Raw genomic sequence first — 12,752 nt, 5'->3', positions numbered from 1 at the left:
AAATTTACCAAAATAAAGCTAATCTGAATAAGAAAGTCATTTGTACATTTCTGGAAAAGTAGTGGGTACATTTTAGGAACGTATCTGGTAAATTACTTGACAAGTAATAGTTAAGTTCTGTGAAATGTCTTTGTGAGCAAGCAGAAAGTTCAGGGGCAGTAACTAGTAAGTAGTAGGAGAGTCCCAAAGGTTCCAAGAGAAAACCTTGTAAATTCTTGAAAGTACTGGAAATTTCCAAGAAACCTTTAAAAAAAAAAAAAAATTCCAGATAGGAAACTTTTATGTTCCATGTAAGCAAAGACCTATCAAACCTGTCAATTTTGTGTGAGCGTGTGTCTACAGGGGTGGGCGGGCGTGGATGTGTGTGTGTGTGTGTCACCTGGCGTATTTGTCGGGCGTGGTCGCTGTTTCTGCCGCTGCTCTGTAGCTCCAGCTCTCTGTTCCTGCTCTGCAGGCGGTTCACCTGGCTCTTCAGTTCCTCCAGCTCAGCACACACACACACCTCACAGCACCCACGGTTCAGCAGCTCCTCTAACACACACACACACAAATTACCAAAGTGAGGGCAATCATGCCAGGAAAAACAAACTTCCTTCAAAGCAGGAAGATGAGCTGTTCAGCTTCCAGGCAGATTGCAAGAGTTTAAACCTCTATATTACATTATAATGTAATGAGCAGGACAAATTACACCTCATGAATGAATTATGACATTATAGCAAAGTAGATTTCAGATATGAGAGGCTTCAGACCTTCGAGAACCCATGGCAATTCATCATTTGATGAGTAATGGATTGCCACATACCTTATTGGAAATGTTATTAATGGAATCATGCAAAACTGGTCTGAAGTGTTAATTTGTCTTACTTTAGGTTAGAAAATATTATGTAAAAATGTAAAAAATAAAATAAAAATAGGAATCAACAATGGTTTGTAGATTTCTTCAAGAACCTGGCAGAAAAGAAACAAATGTAGAAAAATCTAGACCTGAAAAGGTACTTGCTTTGGTAGAGACACTGGAATATGTGATCCTTTTTTTTCAGCACTTTTTTATGCTTTGTACCATGAAACCTTCATGAATCTGTTTTTCTTTTTTGCATGGTGTGCGAGAGCTGTGAGGATTTTAATCATCTGTTTATGTTGTGGGAGCCTAAGGTAAAAAAAACCTTAATATTACAGTGAACAATGGAAAATTATTGAGTTCAGAATAATTTGCATTTTCTTCCAAACAAACCTCGAACGTCTACTTTAAGATCCCAAAAAGTTTTCCATTTCTAAATAAATTTCATTTCCTTAAAAAAAAAATCATTATTAGTCTGAGTTATCTATATAATCATATTGTACAAAATATTTATGACCAGTCCAATAAAAAATATTGATATTTCTGTATTTTTGGACAGTGAATTAACCAGAATTTGACTAAAGACCTTTTCAATATCTGTAAGTTGTTTTTTAAAAAAGAACATAAATGTGAAATAGAAAATATAATATTATCTACTGAGCTGCTTCTCAGCTTGACGCTAACAGTCTGAAGTTTCCCTTTACCTAACCTTTCATTTGCAGCCATGTATAAATAAGCAAAAACTTCAAAGTCTAATTGTTATGATCATGAAATAGTAATGTGCTAGATGAGTCCAGATTTTGTGAAGCGCAGTTTTTTGAAGTGATAGCTCTTGTAAGCGAATAAAATCCTCAGAGAGAGAAAATGTAAAACAAAGGGTGATTTTAGCGATTTACAGCAGCTCAAACTGGAAATGTTCCTACACCAGGAATAAAACGCTACATTAGCAAATTTGAACTAGTCTGCACTTTTAGCAGAGGCAGCTGTAAAGTTGTCTCTGACTAACAGCTTTGGCGTTAGTATGCTAAATTTACGTTAGTGGGGGTTGCAGCTGTATCGGTCTGCCTGATCAGCAGAATCAGCCGATCATGCCGTTGCAACACAGGCAGCTATGCAAAAGTGCAAAGATTTTCTCCACTCAGGGCATACTGAGTGCAGAGCTGAGGCAGCGTAACACCTCAATGGTTGGCAAAGAAAACAAGCTAAAAGTGTAGACATTTAATATAAACTAATCTTAGTGTTGTATCATGCTGAACTGAAAAATTTCAATTTAATTTAAATTGTTAATATGTAACAATTTTAAATAAATTGGGGTGCTGCGTTATTAGTCTTCCACCATTCTGAGATTTTATTCATTTCTTTACACATAAGAAAATCTCAATTTTGTGTCTGAATGTTATGTTAAAAAAATTAAAACTATCCCTTTCAGTAGCTAAAATTTGACTCGTATAGTGTTACATGTTTTTCAGATGTTTTCAATTTATTGTATGTCTCTGTTGCTGTCTAAAACAATAGTCTAGATTATAGTATTTTTTGTAGATTTTCAATGATAGAGACAGAGTGTTTTTGTTTGCTTTAGAGAATACTTTTTAAGAAAGTATGAAATATGTTATGATGAACACAGTTACAATTTTAATTGGGAACCAAAACCTTTTACATTTGTAATGTGTTAAAGTTGTGGGTCCAAAATTGGTAATGTTACTGAAATCACTCAAGAAAACTGTACTTGGTGAATCTCTATTTGATGCCATTTATTCAATTCAGAATTGTTTTAACTATTATCAAGGTTACAAGTTACAAATGTGTTGATGTAAGTTATGAAAGGCACTTACTAGACGCTGCTTATGTTTGCTTTAGTACATTTTGCAGTGGCTCCCTCAGTCAGGGTCTGAATCCCACTTAGGGTCATAAGTCATTAAAGGTCTGGAGAGCTTGAGATCCTCATCAAAAATCAAAGTAAACCACTAAATTTAATTTATTAAAAGTAACATTTCCTGTTGGTTAAAAGTAAGATATTTTGGGGAGTTTTGCACTGTTTGTGTTGGGATACTTTGACCAACTGGAAGAGATAGTTAGTAACTCAAAGATCAGAAGCAGCCAGTGTTTCTTTGATTCTTCTCTAATAGGGGATTGGCAGAGAAAACACTGAAAATAAATTTTTTTCCCCCTCTATTTTTCAGATTAATGGAAGGTTAGGAATGCTCTTTTAAATCAATTTCCTGTTGGGTTAAAATCTACTGCTTCTGTAAAAGAACCTACATTGCATTTTTTTTCTCTTTGATGTTTTGTAGTCTATAAAAGAATGCCATCTTCAAGGCCAGACTTTAAAGAAAGCTACAAATTGGTATCAGTCAGAAAAAAACCTGACCGGTGCATGTCTATTTGTCTGCAATACTGGGGTTAAGTCATCACAAACATCCTATATTGTAGTTTTGTGAAAAAGGGCAAACTGAACAACTACCTGCTCTGCTTTGCAGCTCGTCCTCCTGCAGCAGCAGCCTCTCCTTGGCGACAGCCAGCTCCTCCTCCGCCCGTTTAACCACGGCCTCCGCCTCCGACACCTGCTTCCGATCCAGCTCCAGCTCCTCCTCCAGGTCCTGGAGGGAGGGATGGTGAAGGCCAGAAGGGCAAGTGGAGATTGGGGGGGGGCGGGGGGCACAGGACCAGGTTGGCAGAAAAAAAAACACAAGAAAAGAAGAGAAAGAAAAGATGATTGAGGGGGAGGAGAGGGGGAGTTCAACTGCAAATATGACACAGATGCAGAGAGAGTATTGGAAGAGGATGGATGAAATGTGGTGAGTCAGGGAACTCTCCTGCCCGGCACTGAGGCTTTAATGCTCTGCTGCGAGGGCTTATGTCAGCTCCGTGCCAGCTCTCTCAGGGCTTCTTAATGCTCGTATGGGAGGTGGTAATGGTGGTGCTGCAGTGCATCTATCCTGCTCAAGCTGCTCATTAGGAGACAGTTGGCACAGGGAGCAGCACTGAGGCAGCCCCACCCCCCACCGCTTAACGTTTTACTTTGATATCACTTTTTCCCTTCACACATTCTGGTTCATGATGATAGACAGCATGTCCGTGTTTCTTTGTGCATCTTTGAGGCCTGAAATGATTAATCGATTCATCGCGATGAATCAATTATTGAAATAATTGTCGTCTAATTTAGTAATCAATTAATTGATATCTGGAGTACACAGACTAAAGACAAATGTCCATTTGCTGAAAAAACATATTCAGAGCAGTAAATAAGCCAAAGACTCTACAAAATACATACAGTATACATTTGAGATAAAAACATCTTTTTCTGTCAACGCGTTTTACCCAAAACTCCTCAAGTGACCTAGATTTAGCTTCATCTGGTTCACATTCACTAGAGGAATGCTAGATTGTTGCATCTTCTATAATAAAAGGTTTATCTTGTTTTTTGAAGAGGGAATTGAATTATTTGTTTATCTGTTTATGTATTTCTAGTATGACAAAAATCTTAAGCATTAAAATTAAAATTTATAGAATTTCTTAAAGTCCAATTAATCAACTAATCTCCAAATTGATTACTAAAATAATCGTTGGGTGCAGGACAGTACCTGTATTCTCTCCTGAAGCTTCACTGTGTTCCTTTTGCTCTCAGAAAGTCTCTCCAGGTGACCTTCGACCTCCGCCTCAGCCCGCTTCACTCTTTCCCGCAGAGCGCTGTGCATCCCCTTCTTCTCCTCCTCCTCCCTCTCCTCCCACCTCTGCCGCTCCTCTCTCCACTCCGCCTCAGTCTTCTTCCTCATCTGCTCGTTCTCCTCATGGAGGTCGTTCACTTTTTGCTCCCACTGCTCCCGCTCTTCTCTGACCGCTCGTCTCTTCTCCTCCTCCGCTCGCTCCCTCTCCTCCTTCAGGACCCGCAGCTCCTCCAGGAGGACTTTCACTCTTTCCAAGTCCTCCTGCTTCTCCTTCTCCTCGTCCTCTCTTTCCCTGTCCTCCTTCCTCGTTTTGTCCTCGTCAGCCATTTTCTGGAGCTCCTCACATTTGGCGTACAGGTCCTGGAACTGCTCGCCGGCGGCCTTCAGGTCTTTGCTCAGTCTCAGGCTCTCGTCCTGCGCGGCGCTCAGGTCGGCCTTCGCCTCCAGGAGTCCTTCCTCAGCAGCCCGGAGTTTCTCCTGAAACTCTTTCCTCAGCTCCGCCTCGGTTTCGCGCTCCCTCTCCTCCGTCTGGATGCGGAAGAACTCAAAGTCTGCCTGAACCTGGAGGGGCAAAGGATGAAAGAGTCAGCTGCACTTTGCACACACACCTTTTACTGCGGCAGCATAATTTCACCCTGAAACGTTTTCAAAAAGCCAACCTTTAATTTGAGTGAATTTAGACAGTGGGAAGAAAAATAACCACATTAAGAAAAAAAAAGAAAATCTCCAACACCAACTGTTGGAGAACTGCAGCAAATAGAGGAGTTACCAAGTTTCCATGACAACCATTACATGTTATCTACATGGCAAAGATTGCTTGGAAAAAAAGCATCTTCTGTGTCACCACCACAAATGCAAATAGTCTGCAAAACTATTACTGTTTGATTTGGTCAGATGAGACTAAGATGAAGATTTTCAGCAACAAACACTTCAATCGGATTTGAAGTGAAACAAATTAATTTGGGGAGAAAAACCTCAATCCCACTGCTAAGTAAGGTGGAGGCCTTTGGCACCTTGTTAGGGTCAACCGCTTAGGAAAACTAGATTATATCCAGCTTATATCCTCTGCCAGTAAAATCAAAAGAGGTTTGCTCTTCAAATCGAGATAATGATCCAAAATGTTTGTGCAAATTAATACAGAAATGATTCTCTAGGCACAAAATCAACATTCAATGCCCATCTACCATCTCTGTCCCCCAGATAAAGACCCTGTAGACAATCTGTGAGGCGCAGACCCAAGCTAACTTTAGATGAACAGCTAACATTTCTTTACTTCTGAAAATCAAGATATATCTGCTGTACTTGAATGACTTGTTCTCTTGTCTTTCCCATTTGGAAGACTATCTGAGAGAAACGTTCCTATGTGATATTTGTTTATACAATTTGTATTTTTCTTGAATTTTTAAAATATTATTTCATATGAGGAATATTTATTTTTTTGTTTTGGTACAGAATTATAGTTCTGAAAAAAAGAAGCTTAATTGAAGTCCTTTTACGTGGGGGCGCCATTTGCAATGTCTGATATGGAGACATTAAAGAGCTTTTCTCTACATCTCTATGAGAATGTTGTGATAACAAGATACAAAGGTGGTAAAGCTTAATCATAGTTGTTTATAATGTAAGAACTACGGAGACTGTGGAGCAAACAGCATGGTGACACTTTGAAAAACGCCAGGCTGTTGCCATACAGGCAAGCTGGGAGCAATGTGGTGACATTCACACAGTACTGATTATGTGGCAAAAGATCATTATCAGGAAGCACCACTGAGACCAGGGAGGTTGGAGCCTCATTTATTTCCCTTCCTTGGAAATCTAACTGTACTGAAAATAGCTTTTTCCAGATAGTTGCTGTGGAAATATAATGACATGCACAGTGAGATAATTTTTAATCCAAAAAGATTATCTAATTATATTTAAGCTCTTAACATCAATTTTGCTTAGAATGTGCAAATTACTTTCTTGCTAGATGCTGAAAAAATATCAGAGGTAAACAAAAGCCTGACAATAACTGTGACGAAGTGATGAAGATGCAGACATTTCTGGTTGTCTTCTGTCTGTTTTACCTCATGTGTGTTAATGAAGGAGTGGGGCTGTAAACCAAAAGCCTTTCTCATGGCTAAAATCTCCCACTCTTGAGGCAGAATTTGGTCTGATGGAACCAAAGTTCTAAGAGACATGTTTGGCACAATAACAACACAATGAAAATCACCCTAGAAATACTATTACCCCAGTGAAGCATGGTGATGGCAGTTTACTTTTCTTAAGGAGGAATTGTGCTGAGGTTAGGCTACTGAAATTGAGTCAAAAGGTGGTTGAGCAAATATTAGTTCAAGGTTGGAAAACACTGATTCAATCAGGTTATTGTATCTTTTATATTTTTTTTCCATTGCTGATTTGGAAAAAGAAAAACCTCAATCCCAGTTAGTTTACACAACTTAGTTTACACAACTACTTCTCTCCATCGAGAATTTATTGAAGTCTACAATTTGCTTGCACAAGTTGAGCTTGTTCAACTCACTGCACACACACACTGCACACAATATCCTAAAGAAGGAATTCATCATGTCATAATCTATACATGTTTTGTACAGCAGAAGATGTGAAAGATAATTGAGATGGTAATATTATTATTAGGGGAATCTGTGATGGTCTTTAGATGCCTCCTCATTGAGACTAAACCTCTCTGTCTCTGTGTTGTGTTAACCTTGATCCCTTCTGCTGCTCTGTGTGTGTAATCAGACAGATTGTTGATGCTCTCAAAGCCTGTGGCCCTTAGGCTGACCGTTGAAGCAAGCACCTCCGCCTAGTAGTCTGTGTCAAAGTATTGTCTAGCTTAATGTAACTAGCTGCTGTTTCAACCTCTGAAGTATTCAAACTCTCCCCTACAAGGACTTTTTTTTTTTTCACCATAACACTCCAGCAGATTTTCTTCAGTGTTGCATTATAGTTTGCCAATTAATGACTGAGCTCAACCATCTTGGACTGATTCATTCAAATAATATTTAAGTAAATTTAGCTGTTGGTTGTCGGTCGGGCAAATTCAGTTGTTAGGGAAAAAACTGAGATTCTAAACCTTCGTAAGAATGATTAGCATTTTCCCAATTAATATTCACAAAAATCCTTGTGTCTCTTTGCTACCTGTAAAATTTTAAAAAGAGTAGTGCAAAAATGTTTCATTTGTTTGGTTTTGTGATTTCAAAGCAGTTGCATCACTAGAACAAGTTTTGCTTGTTTGTTTAGTCACTATCTGTCCCTAATTTAGCCTTCTTCTGATTTAACAGAATATGAGAAAATCCAAATATAAAAGCAGAGATGACACACAAAATATTGCAGATCTAGAACATTTTCACTTGAACAGGGTAATAAGAGGTTTTATGATCATTTTTAACTTGTATTTATTTTACTTGTATTTTCCCTCAATATTACATGATATTTATGGTTTACACGAGATTTCACTGGATAATCTGCTGCCCATCTCTAACAATCTACGTATACGATCTACGAGGTTTAAATCTACGTATTTTTTGAAGAAATGTGACAATATTAATCACATGAACATCTCTAGTTATGTAGACATTGCTGACCCATGGCATAGTGTAAGTGTGGTGGGACCTCTTATGCCAAAGTTGACCCATAAGCTGTGTCATTTAGTTCAACAAAAAGGAGAATAGGAGGACACACCTGAGCCCCAACTCGCTGCTGCTCATCCAGAGACTCCTGTAGCTCAAGGAGGCGTGTCCTTAAGACCGACCCCTCTCCTTCGTGGCACGTCTCCATCAGGATGCGGTGCAGCTCGTCATGGTGGGCGTGGCTTAAGGCCTGCAGGGCTGCTTCCTGCTCCTCATTCCTCATGTTCAGTGAGTAAATCACCTGGAAAGTGTTAGGAGAAAACAAAAGAACAACAACTTTAATTCACAATATACTTTGTGTCTTGGCTTCATTTACAAAAGAAGAAATCAGGACTCATAGCAATTCCAGTCAAATGTGCAGGAAAGCAAAACCAGATGACCTAAAATGCATCATGATCTTGTGCACAGATATATTTACTTTCCTGCTTATTTAATAAAAAGAAAATAATAACAAAGAGTTTATTAAAACACATGTGACAGCTTCTTTTTTAAGGGGTAGCAATGTCGGGTTTGGTGGGGTTTTTTTCAACCAACATGTATATTCCAAATGCATATCAATCAATCAAATTTCAATCAAATTCTATTTGTATAGCACATTTCAACAGTAAGGCATTTCAAAGTGCTTTACATCATATCAAACACAGAAACACAATGCAACATAGAATCAACAATCAAAACACGACATTAAGTCAAGTTCCATCAATAAATTTGTAATTGATTACGTTTCAAATACAATCCTAAGCAGGTGGGTTTTTAGTCGAGATTTAAAGGAAGTGTTTCAGCTGTTTTACAGTTTTCTGGAAGTTTGTTCCAAATTTGTGGTGCATAGATGCTGAAAGCTGCTTCTCCTCGTTTGGTTCTGGTTCTGGGGATGCAGAGCAGACCAGAACCGGAAGACCTGAGAGGTCTGGAGGGTTGATACAACAACAGCAGATCTTTCACGTATTGTGGTGCTAAGCTGTTCAGTGATTTGTAAACTAACAACAGTATTTTAAAGTTTATTCTTTGAGCTTTAGGGAGCCAGTGTAGGGACTTTAAAACTGGTGTTATGTGCTCTATCTTCCTGGTTTTAGTGAGAACGAGAGCAGCAGCATTCTGGATCAGCTGCAGCTGTTTGATTGATTTGTTGGACAGACCTGTGAAGACGCTGTTGCAATAATCAATGCGACTGAAGATAAACGCGTGGATGAGTTTCTCTAGATCTGGCTGAGACATTAGTCCTTTAATCCTGGAAATGTTCTTCAGGTGATAGAAGGCCAACTTTGTGACTGTCTTTATGTGGCTCTGGAGGTTCAGGTCAGAGTCCATCACTTCTCCCAGGTTTCGAGCCTGATTGCTGGTTTTTAGTTGTAATACATCAGCAAATTCAACGCTCCTAACTGTTTTAACGTGACTTTCATTAGAAACATTTGTGTTAATGTGTTTCCCAGCAAATAAAAGGTAAGGAAAAAGGTCATATTTATATAGCAGAGTTCTGTTATACACGATAGTGTTGCATGTTTAATAGCACACAGATTTGCCAAAAAATTGTCAAACAGTAAAGCTCCAGTATTCTGCTAATGTACACAAATGTTGACAGTAGCCTTGATAAAAGAGTAAAAACTTTGGTTAAATATTTGTCAATTTTAATTTTATGTTTGGTCAGTTACTTTTTGAAAAAAAGAAAATATTTTTTTAGAGCCTTTTTCTGTCAAATGCTCTGAAATTGAGTTTGTAGACAGTTGGTGGGGATAAGGGCTGGTCTGACTTTGATGGGTCCTCCACAACAGGAGACAAGCAGCAGTGGGGAGGAGAATAATGGGAAAAAGGACCCCGTTCCACAGCCCACTGAGGCCAGTCCAGGATGAAAATGTTTCTTTGATCAAACGTATGGTGAACCAGAGATTACGTAGTTTTTGGTTTGTTTTATTTAAGCATCACATTAACACAGGAATTGTAATTTCAACATTTACTAAAAACCTGGTTCACTGTATTGTGCTGTTGCTAAAAGCGTCCAATTTGCGAACACTATTTACAGGTTATTATTCAGACTCAGCTTTGATATTGAACTTGTCAGGTTGAGCCTTAAGGCTCAAAAGATGACTCTAAAGAAAATACGCCTTCAAGAACAACCCAAGTAAGTTACCGTCTGATAAGTAGAACGGGCCAGTACTTTCAGAAAGTATTAGAAGTTCAGTCCACAAACTGAACTTCAGTGAACATGTCACCATCACACTAAAGCATACACAACAGAGGCTGTACTGTATGTTATATATAAATTGAGCCTCATCATCAGCATCAGCCCATTCTTCTCTTCTGCTCCCCGTGTTTCTTCACTAAACTGTCACCAGCAAGAACAAACTCATTAAAACCTCACACATACCATCCAGGATAGTACATCTTCCCACTCCCAGCCTGACTGACACAGCCTGAATCACACAGCCACCAAACGCCCTGCACACACCACAGCAAATAGTCCTGACCATCCTCTGAACTGGTTCTTCACTTTTCTCTCATCTGGCTGCAGAACTCCAGACAGGAAAATGGCCCAGTTTAAGAAAAGTTTTCCCACTCTGCTGTCATGACACTAAACAAACCCCTGTGACGATCATTCGTTCCCCTGTATTCTAATGCATCATGTTGTCTCTGCCCACCTGTCTCTTGTGATGTGTATAAGAGGATGGATAATAGGAGGAAAGAAAAACTACTTTATGCAGTACCTCTGAGAATGAAATGATTCTAAGGTATGAGTACAGGTGTAAATCTTTTTAATGTCATTGCTGCTCATTTCAGCTCAAACCTTAGCCAGTGTAGGCCTGATTGTGTAACTCTCATCTCCTACAGCACCAGCTAACTGAATAAGGCAACACGTTGGGTGATGAGATGCATAAATTGTTTGGCATAAAGCAAAAATAACCCAGAACTAAAATCAAATGTTTTTGGATGTGATGCATGCTTTTCTTTGCTTTATTTCCCCCCATATCCATGTTCAGTTACATGAGCAACGACAAATGTTGAAGACAAAGTTCAACATGAGTTGCACTAAATTACCCAATGATGGTTTGACTGTGTCCTGGGAAAACTCCAATGTCCATAAAGGTGGGCATATATTTTTTAATCTCCTTATTTATTTATCAGAGCTCCATTTCCTCAGTGGCCGCTACCAGTACACTTCTTAAACTGACTCTAAAGAAGGAGCTCAATACTGAAATAAAACAGCTCTCAACAGTTGAAGCAGTTTCATTGACAAACTGTATGTAGTATAACTCTGACCTTGTCAGCCAGTAAGGTCCAGGTTTACAGACATCTGAGTCTGCGTACATATGTCTGTCATTTCTCTTCCCTAAATAGAGGATTATCATCCACTGTGCATAAAATATGGCCTACTTCTCGCCACGATTCATTTTAACCTCTAAGCAATGTCGCCAGTGTCATCATGATCTCCTGGTGACCCTTACGTCTCACTTACCCACTCACAGAGATGTGTGTTTGTGTGTGCACAGATACATGAGTGTATGCAGGAGACACATGGGCTCATATTTTATCCAGACGCCTCTCTGTCTGCAGCGCGCCGCTTGCGCAGCACTGCCGGACATTCTCCTCGCTCTGTGGAAGGGTGGCATGTTGCCACGCTCCATTGCAAACACATTCCCGCTGCCTTCACACAAACATGAGCAATACAAATAATAATGTGCAAATGTTCTTTTCCTGACATCCGACGGTTTTGTCAAACAGACATTGGTGGGGAATGTGAGCTGGTCTTTCTCTTTCCTCTCTGTGCCAAAACTTTTTGCTTTTTAAATTGTGACTTGTGCCATTCGGAAACGAATCGTTTTCTGAAAGGGTGGTGCATGGTTGTCCTCACAAAGACAACGATTATGGTAAAGAAATAGAAAAGAAAAGAGGAATGTTTGGCAAAGATTTTTCTCAAACCCATTCATTAACTCTGTCTTCATTAATGTGCCGGTTAAATAGCCTGGAGTCTTCTGGGAAGTTACAGTTTTCAAAATATTTGGAGGACGGCTGCAGGGATTCATTCTCATTCAGCTGCAGAGGCATCGGCGAGGTCAGTAACTGACGTCAGCTGATGCAGCCTGGCCCACTGGTGCACTGGAATCTGCCCTGTGGGGTGGAGGGTGAATAATGTTGAGGTCATGGATTTGAAGACCACTCAAGTTGTTCAGTGCCAAACGTGGAGGATCATTTGTTTTATACTATCTTATAAAAAAATATGTCTTTCTCACAGTTACTTTACTAGAAGCAGATTTTTTGCACAAGTATAAATATATTTATCCGTCCTGAACACCCACAACATCGATGGACATGCTGTAGTTAAAGTCAAGCGGTAGCATAGCTCTAAGCTGTCACTTCATAACCAAATTTAAGTTGAAGTTAAGTTGAAATAGCAGATCTCAGCCGCTTACACCCTCCTGCTGAAATATCAAGTTTTGAGAAATAAACAAATCTGTTACAGGATGGATTGCAAAAGAGTTAAAAAGCTGCAATAACAAGGTTGCATTAGTGTGCCCAACCTCAGGCTGTTGCCTTTTTAAAGCATCTTGTGATTTATTTTCAGCAATCAGTCTTATTGGGTAACTCTTGCCATCGATTATATTGAACCTGCTAATTAAAAAAAGACAT

The 12,752-nt window shown here is 39.3% G+C and overlaps 1 protein-coding gene across 4 annotated transcripts in view; it reads right to left on the bottom strand.

The window, feature by feature from the left end:
- Positions 1-12,752, bottom strand: part of fam184b (family with sequence similarity 184 member B) — a 35,203-nt gene that overhangs the window by 13,770 nt on the left and 8,681 nt on the right. For all 4 annotated transcript variants that reach the window (XM_032563718.1, XM_032563717.1, XM_032563714.1 and 1 more), the window contains exons 2-5: positions 8,185-8,373; positions 4,420-5,064; positions 3,300-3,435; positions 380-531 (exon numbers count right to left, since the gene is read on the bottom strand). In XM_032563718.1, the coding sequence (XP_032419609.1) occupies positions 380-531; positions 3,300-3,435; positions 4,420-5,064; positions 8,185-8,373 (1,122 nt within the window). The remainder of the gene's footprint in view (positions 1-379; positions 532-3,299; positions 3,436-4,419; positions 5,065-8,184; positions 8,374-12,752) is intronic.

The sequence above is a fragment of the Xiphophorus hellerii genome, chromosome 5 (genome assembly GCF_003331165.1).
Source record: "Xiphophorus hellerii strain 12219 chromosome 5, Xiphophorus_hellerii-4.1, whole genome shotgun sequence".
Taxonomy (NCBI): Eukaryota; Metazoa; Chordata; class Actinopteri; order Cyprinodontiformes; family Poeciliidae; genus Xiphophorus; species Xiphophorus hellerii.
This window is presented reverse-complemented; position numbering and strand designations above follow the sequence as displayed.